Consider the following 13,990-nt stretch of genomic DNA (forward strand, 5'->3'; position numbering starts at 1 on the left):
GGGGATTCCAGAAACAGAAGAGGAAGTGTTTTCAGTTCTTCACTCCAGAGAAGCCAAGAACTGCAACCCCGGGACTTTCTTAGGATGCATCAATAAGGCTTAGAGAGGAGGGAGAATATCCTTTTTTCCTTCTAACCATTTTGTGATCATTGATGGGGGTCCTGTCAATTAGACAGTAGGAGACAGATTAATAAAAGGAAAACTAAATATATGCACAATCCATATACCTGGGAGTATACATGTGTATGCATGTTTTAACGCACTCATGGCACATGTGTGTACAGTATGCATATATGCATGTACAAATAGGACAAGCTCGGGCTATCCTCAGAAATGTTGTCCATCTCCTTTGAGACATTGGCTAGGAGCTCACCCATTAGGCTAGACTGATTGGCCAACAGACCAGGGATGTCTTCCTGGGGTTGTATTACAGGAATGTACCACTACACCTACTGTTTATAGAGCATCTTAGCAGAGCAATGCATTTATGAGGTTTCAAGGACAAGGATGATGGGTTTCCAGTGCTACAATGGTGAGACACCATAAATATATAAGGAACCTATTGGGAGATATTGGGTTTGTATATCAGCTCCTCCGGACCTATAAGGGTTATAAAGACTAGCTTGTGCTTTTCCTATATAGACAGGAAATGGGGACTCCTTCATAAGTAAGGTTTTCCAAATGGAAGGAGCACTAACTTTTACTCACATTAGCACCTTCTCAGTTAGCTTCAGCTCAGTCTTTTGCAGGAGTGGCATATTTGGGTGGCATGCTTCGGTGTTCTTCAGGTTCATCACCCAGAACCCAACCTGTCTGGGGTACAGCTGTCATAGGGAGGAGGCTGCTGGGGCTTGGTGCAGTTTTATTTTTGAAGCCATATAGCATAGTGGGTAGGGCTACAGCCTGTAGATCTAAGAGCAAGAGGCTCAAACCTCCCCTGTGCCCCTTACTTGTGTGACCTTAGATGAGTTAACTCTCAAGGACTCATTTCCCTATTTGTGGGAAAGAGGCTTGGGTGATGGAACAGAGGAAGGAAAGAAATGGTCCAGTCAATTGTTAGCAGACTTGAGTGGTCTTAATAGCCACAGGTTGTTAGAAGCGGCGCTACCTCTGTTCCATTGCCATTACCGAAGGACCAGGAATGGTTGGCCTACAACAGTGCAGACTTTTCTCTAATCTCTGCCTTGCACTGTTTCAGATATCCATCTTGCTTTTTGTCATTTTTCTTCTCTTTAATGCCACTCTTGATGCTCATTTATACAAATGTCTCCTGGACAAAGACGCTGACAATGAGGAAGAAAACACGCCATGTGTTTTTTCAAGGTCAGTCTCACGATAGACAATGACGAGGCCTAACATTTATTTGTGACAGTCAGTGTGTGTTAGTTCATGCAGTGCCCTTGCGTGTATAACCTCATTCCATTTTGAAGAGTCTCCAAGACAGGTTTGACCATCACACTCACTGTATACTGAAGACAAGTTGAGAGAGTTGGGCTAGCTCACTCCACGTCATGACTCACTGTATACTGAAGACAAGTTGAGAGAGTTGGGCTAGCTCACTCCACGTCATGACTCACTGTATACTGAAGACAAGTTGAGAGAGTTGGGCTAGCTCACTCCACGTCATGTAGTCAGAAAGTGAAGCAAGGCAGGCGGCGCACACCTTCAATCCCAGCACTCAGGAGGCGGAGACAAGCAGATCTCTGTGAGTTTGAAGTCAGCCTGTCTACAGAGAGCTGGTTCAAGGACACCCAGAGCTACCCAAAGAAACCCTGTCTCAAAATAAAATAAAATCAAATCGTGAAGCTAGGATTTGGACACGGGTCATTGAATGCTGAGTTCTCTCAGACTCTTCACTGCTTTTGCCCACTTCCATGCACGGATGGAGAGCCTGCTCTTCTCACTAGGTCTGGGTGGTCACCATGTCTCCCTAGTGGAGAAAGTGGAGCCCTGTGGCATGGCTTCTGTCTTTCTAAACTGTCCTGATTTCTGGTGTTCACCATCCCTTAAGTTGTCTCTGTCACATTTTCCCTTCCAATTCTATGCTTTACTCCTTGTTTCAGGCCCTTATGGTTAGTCCAGCATGATTGTCTTCTTTGCTTTGTGACCAGTACTAAATCATCAAGGCCCCAACAACTGGAGGATAAAATTTAGACACCTTGCTGCCCTCACACTTTGTTCTTGCTCATTGCCATATCCAAACCCCATACTCATCCTCGTCAATGGGCTTGTTATTTAACCTCCCTCTCTCTGTATCTAGCCACCATCTGTCCATCAATTCTCTATCATCATTCTATATATGTATGCATCTATCTATCTATCTATCTATCTATCTATCTATCTATCTACCAGCTTATTATGTATCTATCATCTGTCACTTATCTGTCGGTCTACCTATTTATCCATCTATCCATCGCTTTGTCATCTATCTAAGCCATTTAAAGTGCATTTTATTGGTTAACTTTGCTATAGATACTTTGGAGGAAATGAATGTCTTTGTTATGTCTTGACTATAATGGTTAAACTTACTTTTATGTGAGTTTTACCTTTGAAGCCATATTTTATTGCTGTGAAGAGACACTATGACCATGCCAACTCTTATGAATAAAAACATTTAACTGGAGCTGGCATATAGTTCATAGGTTTAGACTTATTATCATATCAGGAAGCATGGTGGCACATAGGCAGACATGGTGCTGGAGAAGGTTCTATATCCAGGCTGGCAGACAGCAGGAAGAGAGCGAGAGACAGACAGAGAAAGAGAGAGAGAGAGAGACAGAGACACTTGGCCTGGCTTGAGCATCTGAGATCTCAAAACCCACCCTCAGTGATACATTTACACCGACAAAGTCATGTTGCTACTTCAACAAGGCCACACCTCTTAATAGAGACACCCACAATGGGCCTATGGGAGCCATTTCCATTCAACCCACTACAGTAGCTATATGCATGCTTTGAGATTAACTTTTTTCTCATTTATTTTATTTTTTAAAATTGTTTTTATTGGCCTATATATTTTTCTCCTCTCCCCTTCCTTCTCCCGCCCCCCCCCCACCTTCTACCCTCTCCCACGATCCCCACACTCCCAATTTACTCAGGAGATTTTGTCTTTTTTTTGCTTCCCATGTGTGTCTCTCTTAGGGTCCTCTTTGCTGTCAAGGTTTGAGATCAACTTATAAACACACATTGTTCCCAATGGCACTGGCCAGGTTTAGCTTTTTTTTCTAGAAAATTCTTACTGCTCTCTTCCATGGATGGAGATCTCACTTTTCTCTAGTTTTGACCTGGAAGAATCACCCATTTCTCTTAACTTTGTGTTTTAATCACAATATTGGCATAGCCCAGAGCTCCCAGTCAACATTAGACTTGAGTATATATCATAGTCCAGTGATCTTATGCAAGTCGCTCAAAATCTGAATCTATCTGTTTCCAGAATCTTTAGAAAATGCTACTGATTGTATGTCTTGACTATAATGGTTAAACTTACTTTCATGTGAGTTTTACCTTTGAAGCTATATAGCATATATCAGGGCTACAGCCTGTAGGTCTGAGAGCCACAGGCTCAAATCCCAGCTTGTGCCCCTTACTCGTGTGACCTTAGATAAGTTAACTTTCAAGGGCTCATTTCCCTGTTTGTGGGAAAGCGGCACCAGGGTCCTTCCTGTATGCACTGGGAAGTGCTTTGTGTTGGTGAACACACTGTCAGGGGTTTTTGTGGGAAGATTCGTATTTGCCCAGTACTCTGCATAATAAGCAAAGGGCCTGGTTTCTAAACTGCAATTACACGGAGCAGAAAAGGGGAAAGAGAGCTTGGAGGTAGAATTGGAGTGTTGAGGGGTGAGTACAGGAGCTTTTCCTACATCTGCCCATCACCTATTGGGGTCGGAAGAGAGGCTCTCCTTTCGCGGCTTGGTTAAATTCAGGTCCTAGCACTTGAACAGTAAACAGTTCTTCTATCTCGCTGGCCCCAGGCTACTCTTCTAATCTGACCTCCTGCCTGACCGATTCAGGGAAAATACAACCAACACCTGTCCCAGCCTCCCATCCCAGCCTTCGAAGCCCTTTTTCTCAGCCTCTTCCATCAGCCTTCCATCTTGTCCTCTCAGCCTCCCATCCCAGCCCCATCCTAGCCTCCTATCCCAGCTCCATCCCAGCCTCCGATTCCAGCCTTCAATCTTAGCTTCGCAGTTTAGCTTTCTAGCTCAGGGTCTGCAGTGGTGTGGGATGTTTGAGCGAGTCGTTCTAACCTCATAAAACAGAGAGGTCCCGAAACATTCCTAACTTCTGTTTCCAGCCAGGTGCTGCTTACCGCACTCCTCTACCCTCATCCTCACCAGAGGCTGACCACGGAAGTCCTGCAGGACCGAGCTGGCCCTGGTGTCCCGCAACTTCACCGTGGGTCGCAGTGTACCAGCCTCTAGGCGCGGCCACGTTTCCCCGGGCTTGTCAAGGGTTAAGAGGAGAGCTTTGGGCTGACGTCGCTCTGGTTGAAGGTGGTTCCCCTCTTGCGGAGGGTGGGAGAGCCCTGCGGGCTGAAACCCGAGCTCCAGCTCAGCTGGGACTTGGGGAGGTCCCGGCAAGAGCTGAGCCTGCTGCCCTGCTCTCACGCAAGCGTCACTCCAGTTACTCAGGCACCACCGGCAGCAGCAGGAGTGATGGAGCTGGACCGCTGGGCGCAGCTGGGGCTCGCTTTCCTGCAGCTCCTTCTCATCTCATCCTTGCCAAGAGGTACTGTTAGTGACCGGGAGCCCTCCTGGGGGCTCATGGGGAGCTGTACTAGGTTGGGTGTTTTTGCAGTGATAATTTGGGGTGTTAGCTGGTGGCTCTGATGCCCTTGCTGTACTCCCTAAGAACTGGCTAATGTTTTATCCCTAATTGAGGAACTGTCCGGAAAGAAGAGAGCTCCTTTGCAATCTATTTGTCTGTCTGTCTTTCTGTCTGCCTATTTCCTTAAAGTACCACATTGCCCCGGGAAGTCCATTATTTGTGAGTTTGTAGTTCTGATCTGCAAAATCAGTTTCCTGGGAGAGCAGGGATTGGGTGGGTATATCGTTAACGAACCTTGCTTGGTAAAGTCTCAAGGTGGGAACTCTACTTAGCAGATGCCCAGTATAGGAGCTGTGCTCACTCAGAAAACACCCTACATCCTGGGAAGTATGAAGCAGAAGCTTGGAGAAAATGGGCAAGCTGCTTCTTGGGGTGAAGCACTTGGTTTGAAAGAGTCCTGGCTCCTTTGTTACTCATATGTCTTATTTGTTACCACAGTTCCCAGGAGATGGCTCCTAGGGGCATAAGGGGGTGGGGCACGACAGAGTTTATGGCAGCCCCTTGACAGATCATGGAACAGAAGTCAGAGAATGGCAGGTCTCAGAAGAGGGAAGCAGGGACTCTGTCTGCTTCTGTCTCGGGAGGCTGGAAGGCTGAGGTGTGAGGAGGTGAGGTCAGAGGGGTGAAGGAAGCCTGAAGGCTGAGGTGTGAGGAGAGCTAAGATGCCAGGCAGAAAGGCGGAGGCACAAGGAAGTGAGGCTAAAGGGTTGCTTGGAGGGATGAAGTGTGGAGCTGGAGTAGTGAGGGGTCAGGAGAGACGTTAAGAGCCCACCAGATGAGCAGCACAGCTGGGATTTGTCTAGGAGGGGAAACTTTGCTGCGGGGGGGGGGGGGGGGGCACCTGTGAGCCCTTCTGGTAGTCTGGCTGGCTCTACCCTGTGCTCCCCACAAAGGGACAATGCTCTGCTCCAGGAGGTGACAGCAAGGTCCTGAGAGAGACACAGAAGTGGATGGTGCTGAATGCAGTGGCTTGCTGCAGAGAAAGAGAACACAGCCTTCAGAAGCTTCCCTTGGTGTCAACACAGAGTCCAGAAACATGAGACTTCCCTTGCCATGTTTGGTTAATAACTTCCATGTACAGGAGCCTGCCTGTGTTCAGCCAAATCTTCCTTAATGATTTATTGCCCAAGGGGTGGGAGCTGTTTGGCTGGGTATATATCTCAGCGACATGGAGCTCGCCTGAAGGTAGCTTGCTTGTCTCCTCCAGATTTCACCTCACTGACGTCTCGTGCAGCTGAGATACAGTTCTGTAGGAAGGAAGGAGCCCTGTGAGGAGGGCTCAGAAAGCAAATGGCTTGAGGACTCACAATAAAGACTCATCCCCACTTCATTGCTGCCTTTTGAATACAAATCTCTAGGGTGTGTTGGGTGGCCCAGACTCACTCCAGGGGGTCCTGCTTCCTCTAAGTTCCAGAGCCCAGTGCCCCAGACTCCCAGGGTGCCACCAACATTCCTCTGCTTAGCTTCTGTGCTGTGGCAAGTGAGACAGCACCATTCTTTACAAGTTAGGAAACACAGCTCAACTTGCCCAGGGGCTGCAAAACTCATTTTTTGTTGACCTAAGACTCTCTCCTACCTTTTGCTATGGAAAAGTTCCGAGGAGGGTGTGAGGTGCGCTGTTAGCCAAGCCGCTGGCTGAACCAAACAGCGAGTTTGTGTGTTTAGCAGGATTACCCGTGGTCCGGCTCAAGGCAGAAGGCAGAGAAGGGAAGGAAAGCACTTCTTCCTGCAGGGAAGGAGTCTACTCCCTGGGCCCGTCAAGGGAAGCTTGGAAGGACATTTCCTTTAATTGCTTTTCTAAAAAGAGTATCTGGTATGTAAACAACCCGTGGGTTGGTCCGGGAAGTTGTTGTTCACGGACATGTGATTCACGTTGGAGGAGAATCTAAACACGGGGCCAAGTGATAAACCTAATATAAACAGCGTGTGAGGGGAAACCTAACCCCGCTGACTCCACCAGACAGCAGCAGGGGCGCTGCCAGCGGGACTCTGCCTAAGAGGAAAACCTCATTGAAAATATGGGGCTCTCGGGAAATGGAATCTTAATACGGATCACTTCACAACTGTGGCTTCCAACAGACGTTAGCTTGTAGGGAGTGGACACAAATGCGAGTGGGGAGATAATTGGAAGCACAGATATTCAGTGAGCAGGAGCAGCCAGCTGAGAAAGGCAATGTTGAGAGTAAGCAAGGGAGGAGCCGTCAGAAAAAAATTTAGAGGTTCTTTACAGCGGATACGTTAGCACATTCCAAGGAGAACTATGGAAATCGGCCTCCTTGGCAGGGGTGGAGTTGTGTGGGGGCAGCATGAAGAGGGTGTTCCCCTAACACCTACTCTGAGAATGTCTGGCATCCCAACAGGGCAATAATTTCATGGGGTATGTACTTCCGCCACAGGCCCCTGAGGCCCCTGAGCTGAATCTGACCCGAAAGCTTCCTCCCTGAGGGCTAGCTTTCGTGGTACCATAAGGCACCATGCAAGCTTCCAACGGAGGGAAACAACCTGCAGTCCCACCCAACTGTGATGCCTGTGAGTCACAACAACCAGCGCAATGCAGTAATCCTAAAGGTGCGGTAGTGGCACAGATACCTCGGTGGTAACCAACAGCTCTCTAACTATACTTAAGACCTGTTCAACAAGAGGGAAAACACTGTGTGATTGCATTTGAGTGTCATAGTTACTTTTCTATTGCTGTGATAAAGTACCATGAGCCAGGCAACTAATAGGAGAAACAGTTTAATTGGACTTACAGTTCCAGAGGGTTAGCGTTCATGATGGCAGAGGAAGAGCATCAAGCAGGGAGCTGGAGCAGCAACTGAGCGCTTGCATCACGGACCACAAGCAGCAGGCAGAGAGGAAAGAATGGGAATGGTGCTAGTCTTTTCTAACCTCAAAGCCCTCTCCCAGTGACAAACTTCCTCCAACAATACTTCTACCAACTGGAGACCAAATATTCCAACGTATAAGCCTCAGGGAGCCATTGTCGTTCAAACCACCACAATGAGGCACAGTGAAAGTTAAGATGTCAGTTGCCAGGGCCTGCAGGAAGTAATTGGAAGTTAGTGTTTAATGAATACTGAGATGTGCCGTGATATGATGAAAAGGTTTGGCAATAAATGTTGGTCACTGTATGACATCAACAAAGTGGATATTGATGCCAATGAACTATTGTGTGTGTGTGTGTGTGTGTGTGTGTGTGTGTGTAGGTGCAGTTAGCACATTATAAAGATGTTATATATATTTGTACAATAAAAATCACATTCAGGATAAGGCAAGTAGTTCATGCCTTTAATCCTAGAACTTGGCAGGAGAACTGTAAGTTTGAGGCTAGCCTAGGCTACATCATGAGATTCCCCTTCTCAAAAATAAACAAATAGATAAAAATATCCGAAGACACAAATTAGTGGAGCCTTAGGTAAACTTTGTCCGCATAATTTTCAAAATCACATTACCTTGTAACCTTTTAACTAGCTCATCTAATCTTGGAAAAGCTTAAGGCGCACAAGACAGAGGAGGGAGCCCTTGCCATCCTTGTTCACAGGGCACTAGTGCTTGGCCTTGGGTACTGGGGTGCTGAGAGAGGCCACAGAGTAAAGGACTGCATACTGGTCACCAAGAGGCCACATGATCTGAAGTATCTAGTGGGGCACAAGGGTTAGAAACATTTTAACTTGACTGTGTTGAGGGAGGCTGGCTCCTGTCCGCGGCTGGTACATCCCATCTTCTCATATTTGATACTGGCTACCAGCACTTGAGTTTCTGAGAAAGACACAGAAGGCTGGACAAGTGTATAAAACTGCTACAGACTGATGATTGGCTAACAGAACTTTTTTCTTTTTCTTTTTTTTTTTTTTTTTTTGAGACAGGGTTTCTCTGTCTATCTCTGACTGTCCTGGAACTCACTTCCAGGCTGGCCTCGAACTCACAGAGATCTTCCTGCCTCAGTCTCCCTGAGTGCTGGGATTAAAGGCGTGCACCAACCACCACCTGGCTGGCTAACAGGACTTTTACAAGTTCCTGTTCTATATCTGTATAACCCTTAGCTATGTTTTAACCCACAAGTCTCATAGGGCCTGGTCTCGCTTCTTTCTGTGAACTTTTTGCCCCTTGGCACAGTATTAGCTCCCAGGAATACCCTTAAGTGAGAGCTTTTGGTGGAAACCGAGGATGAGGCTGGGTCTATGCCTGGTCATAAACTGTGGGTGAAATACTTCGGAACTAGAATCTCAGAAGCGGAAGTCACAGAGCACTCAAGGCCCTTGCGAACACTCAGAGCCTTTTAATGTCACTGGCATGGAATGTGAGTTTGATTCAATCTTGCCTACATCTGGGTTACAACGGAGAGACAGGACTGGCAGAGCCATGGTGTCTGAGGGACCTATGACTAGCCTCAAGTTAGAAAATTATTTCCATCTGCCCAGTTAGGGACCAGGAAGTCCTGATGTAAAAGAAAACTTCTCCACTGGCCTCCCTCAAGGTCAGCCCTAGACACTGCAACTGAGGTGAGCTGTGTGCTTGTTGGAGAAGGTGCCCTTTCCGTGATAAATGGGGAAGGGTGTGATCTCGTCCTCCGTGTGGGGAAGGAACTGGCAGCCGTGCGTGCTCCATGGCGGTTTTAGAGTTACAAGCTCGGCCTCCTCTCCTCTTCTTACCTTTACAATGGAAGCGAAATGCAGTGCTTACACGTGTGTTTCAGTCCCCAAATTCCGGAATAAAGCCCCCAGAGGCCAGCCAGAGCACCCAAAGCTTCCGGATCAGCAGAGGAAGTCCACCAGATTCCATGCTGATTCCCGCTGAAATTGGTCAGTCATCGTAAGATCCGAGCAAAGTTATGGGTTTATAACAGAGAAGAAGTATTGTTTTTTAAGTACGACAAGCTAAGTCTCATTTTGTATAAACAGCAGCCTTCAAGGAAGGTAGAAAATTAAAGTTGGCTGGAAAGTTTCAGGCTCTGAAACCTTTACCATCTCTGTTTACCACACTCCTGTCATTTTTCTGGGTTGCAATGACCTGTGAGTAGACTCAGCTCTTATGGGTTGAGAATTGAGTGAAAAGGGTTCCACATCAAATTCTTTACTGTTGATGAACTATCAAAGGTGAAGGCAACTTTGAAGAGGCTTCTATCATATTATATCTTACCCGAGGGATTTAATTCCAAGTTTGGTTACTTAAACAACTGACTGTTTCTGATGAATACATGGATATATATTTAATCCTTGCAATAAGCATACGGAAAAGGAGATTGTGAGCCTCAGTTCCCATGTGGAAGAACTCAGACAACGTTTCCACCAGGGTTGAAGGTTGAGCGCCTGTCCTGAGTGCAGACAGTCTGTCTACATGAAGTAGGGACTGTATCATTGCAAACAGTACCGCAGTGAGCTCTAGGTCCAACAGGACTAAATGTCCGACTATTCTGCGGCTGTTGCAAGTGCTCAGCCTGACCCAAATGAGGGCACGTGTTCACCTCTGTGGAGAACAGCAGAAAAATCAGCTTCAACGGAACCATATGGATTCTGAGAGGAGCCATTCCACAGAGGAAACAGCTGCTAAGCAGACTCAAAACCCAACCAGGTTCAGGGATGGCGTTCACAGTGTCGTGCATCCCACTCTGATTAGACACGGGAAGCGGGCATGGGAATTGCCCCATGGTCAGGTTTTGTAATCTGAATCACGTCTGTGTTTGCAGGATGGGGACCAAACATGAGACAAATTTCAAGTTTGTCCCTGACTCTATGACTTCCTGTTTTCTTATGGATTTGTTCTGTCAGGTTCATCAGTTGAATGCTTGTAAGCCATGGGATAGGGGGAGCTGGCCTGTAAGCTTCTTTTCCTTGCTCTTTTGGCATAACATAGTTGATGGATATTGCAGAAGATGGAGACTTGGTCCTTCACTATAAATAGCAGGATGCCTTTTAACCAAGTCATTTCAGTCTAGAGAATGCAGTGCCTGACACACACCATCATCCTGGGGTTTGTGCCACAGAGAGCAAAGACCCCTATTTCTGTCACCCCGCAGCCTCCACAGTTGGATAAACATTTTCCTCCTTCAGGCTTGGCGTCTTCATCGCAGCCCTCACAGAGCCTCTGGCTGTCTCAGAGGGCTGAGTTAGTGGTCTGGCAGCGTGTCTACATAAGTAGATGTCTGGTCAGTTGGTTTTGTGATTGGAAAACCATGGCTACTGTTGTTGCCAAAATGGAGCAAGGAACATATTTAGCCAACTGTAGCTTACAAAGAAATTCAATGATTTTCTTCATACCTTAATTTGTTTTTTTTTTGTTTTTGTTTTTTTTTAAACAGCCTTTTTAATAAAAAAAGAAACCCTTGAGTGGAGGGGAGATCTCAGTCCAATCTATTTCAATTGATTAAATTGTTTGAGACTATGAGGAATAAATACTAGTATTTTCAAATCCACTTTCCCTTCCCATTACTTCAGAAGATTTTACTAAAGACAGTCAGTGAACTTCCTTGATCATATGATCCCTCTTCCAGAGTTACCAATAAAGATGAGAATGTCTTATGTATCCTAGGACATGGCACCTGAGTTCGAATTATGACTGGGAAATCTCTCATATTTCCAACGTACCTCCTCTGTCTTGTCTGAATTTAAGCACAAGGAAAGATAAGATTGGGAGCAGAGTATCTTTGTCTCTGATGCTTTGTGCCTCTAGGGGGTGTCCTCCTCTCTTCCAAATGGTGCCCAACATCTCCTCTGGGTAAGCTTGGCTTCCTTGGCTCATGCGTCAACAGAAGACTAAGTGTCTGAAGCCGTATAGAGATGTGACACAAGCATTAATAGACAAAAATGCCTGGCTCGAGAGATATGATGGATCTCCAGACGCCACAATAAAGATGGAAGTATCGGAGCTGTAGAAGAGTCTAGCATTTGTCTCTGTCACAAATAGCCTTCACTTCAGAGATTACGCCTGCCTCTTTTGTCCAAAGTCATGTATCTATTCAGCAATGTTTAACGAGCACCTATCAGGCACCAAGAATGTTTCTAGGTGCTGGGATATCATGACAAATAAGACAAAGTCCTTTTCTTAACAACACTTGCAGCCTGTTGAGGGAATTTGGCTTCATCCTTGCAATTCCCTCCCAATGTGAATTTCCCAAATTGCAAGTCCAGGTTGATGTTTAATAACAAAAGAGAGGATCCAGGAGGCTATGATAATATAAGCCTGGGGATTGATAATAAACAAAGTCCATTATAGATCTGAAGGCTCCCACAGCAAGGAAAGCTGTCACTAGTATATCACAAAGTTGTTTGGCCCTAGAGCCTTTCTTGGCACACATCTTATACTGCTCGGTAGAACTAGTGCCTCATGGGGTACAGTTGTAAAATCTAGTCTCTCACTCACAACAAGTAAATCATTGAAGAATAATTTTACCACTACAGAGGAAAGGGTAAAAAAAAAAGGGGGGGGGGGACTTAAAGTCCAAAATAAGTATGGGCTTCTCTTTTTTTTTCAGACTTTTTTTTTTTTTTTAATTGTGAGCAGACTCCAACGTTGTTGCTACTAGTACTTGCCAAGATACTGAAGAGATCCTACAGAGGGTGATGCATCCACGGTACTGGAAGAAAATTCTGGCTAGCGTTCAGCTGCGTGACTCACTGAGAAAATTCATTTCCTGCAGTCAGGTTGCAGTGTGATTGGCTTGGGATCATTGGGCATTCTGGGCTGTGAATCTGATTGATGAGCCACTCACAGTGATGTGATGGTTCTGAGGAGTGAGAGGACTTGTGACTTGACTTCCCGGCTAGATGCATCTCTCCTTCAAGAGCGGCAGGGATAATTGAGCATCCTTTGAATTCTTAGGAGCACTGGCTCCAAGGCCTACACCTACCTTCCTCCCCCCCCCCCCCCCGACAAGATCCACTCATATCCCCCTGGTTCCCAGTCTAGTCTCGTGTTATTTCCCCATTATTTCTGGAATAGTTCACACACAATACCGGATTTGTACAGCTCGGAAGTAATGCGGCTGTTTGCGGTTGGGACTTATTCCGTGGAGACAGCACATGCATTTCGGTTGTTCATTGAGCCTTGGTTTGCTATTTCTTTACAAAATATTGTTCTTGTTGTCATGCAACATATTTTCTGTGTTGGCCCTCATACTGCCTGCCTCCTCTCTGCCCAAACTTGTTTCAGATGCAATAACAGTGGCCGTGGGTGAGGAACAAAAACAGCTGTTCCTATAAAAGGCATCTTGTCTAAGTGGCCTTGGGAACACAAGATCTCAGAGATTCAGCTCCCACTCACCATGTATATGAGGCTCATCTTTGATGTGAATGTCTTGGTATGAGTATATTCACATTTATTTGTGCATGTACACAGAAGAATAAAAGCCTAGATCTGAATGCTTATATATTCATGTATAGATGTGATAATAATGTATACATGGGATCTAGTGTGTTATGATTTAAAACACAAGCTGGGATCAAATCCCAGATATGTCATTTACCCCTATATTCCTCTTTACATACTTCATCTCTCTTGGGTGATCATATCACCTTCCAATCTATAGACCAAGGATAATGATGGCTACTGTTCAGGTTTATTGAAAGTTTTAAATGGGACAATTTAATGTAGTTAACACATTGCCTGGAAGACAGGGAATATTCAGGAGAGTAAAGCCTTCTACCCATTCCTTTCTTTTAGAAACATTCACGTCTGCCAAGCATACTGACCATTCTCACTGCCCTCCTCCCCGACACCTCATCCACCTCCCTACAGATCTTCCCCTCATGCTCATGTCGATTCATTTTGTTTTGTGATCCATTAAGGTTAGCCAAAGCCATCTGTGTGACCGCAGGTTTGAACGTCGGAGCCTGCTCGATTCAGCAGAGGGTACACAAAAGACAGTGATTTTCCCTCTCCCGATTCTTCTAACAACCTATAGTCCTGGGAGCCCTCCTCTTCCTTAATAGATTGTTGGCTGGGCTGGTTTCCTGGGGACCCAGTGTCAGCAGCCACAGTTGTGTGAGTTAATGACAGCCATGACTGTGCTGAGCCTAGAGAACGGAGTTTCATGGCCCTTCCATCTGTCCAGTCTTGCTTGTCTCAGTGGCAGAAATTTCACAATGGAGAATGGAGAAGCAGCAATAGCAGGCTTCTTCATCTACAGTAGAAAGGGACTTGCATGGTCTTCTTGAGGCTCGCTTTA

The 13,990-nt window shown here is 46.1% G+C and overlaps 1 protein-coding gene across 2 annotated transcripts in view; it reads left to right on the forward strand.

The window, feature by feature from the left end:
* The first annotated feature begins 4,586 nt into the window (after positions 1-4,586).
* Pamr1 (peptidase domain containing associated with muscle regeneration 1) overlaps positions 4,587-13,990 on the forward strand; it is an 86,046-nt gene continuing 76,642 nt past the window's right edge. For both annotated transcript variants that reach the window (XM_041679004.1, XM_041679005.1), the window contains exon 1: positions 4,587-4,728. In XM_041679004.1, the coding sequence (XP_041534938.1) occupies positions 4,656-4,728 (73 nt within the window). In that variant the 5' untranslated portion in view covers positions 4,587-4,655. The remainder of the gene's footprint in view (positions 4,729-13,990) is intronic.

The sequence above is a fragment of the Microtus oregoni genome, unplaced genomic scaffold (genome assembly GCF_018167655.1).
Source record: "Microtus oregoni isolate MIOR12 unplaced genomic scaffold, Mior012 000031F_ref0000149, whole genome shotgun sequence".
Taxonomy (NCBI): domain Eukaryota; kingdom Metazoa; phylum Chordata; class Mammalia; order Rodentia; family Cricetidae; genus Microtus; species Microtus oregoni.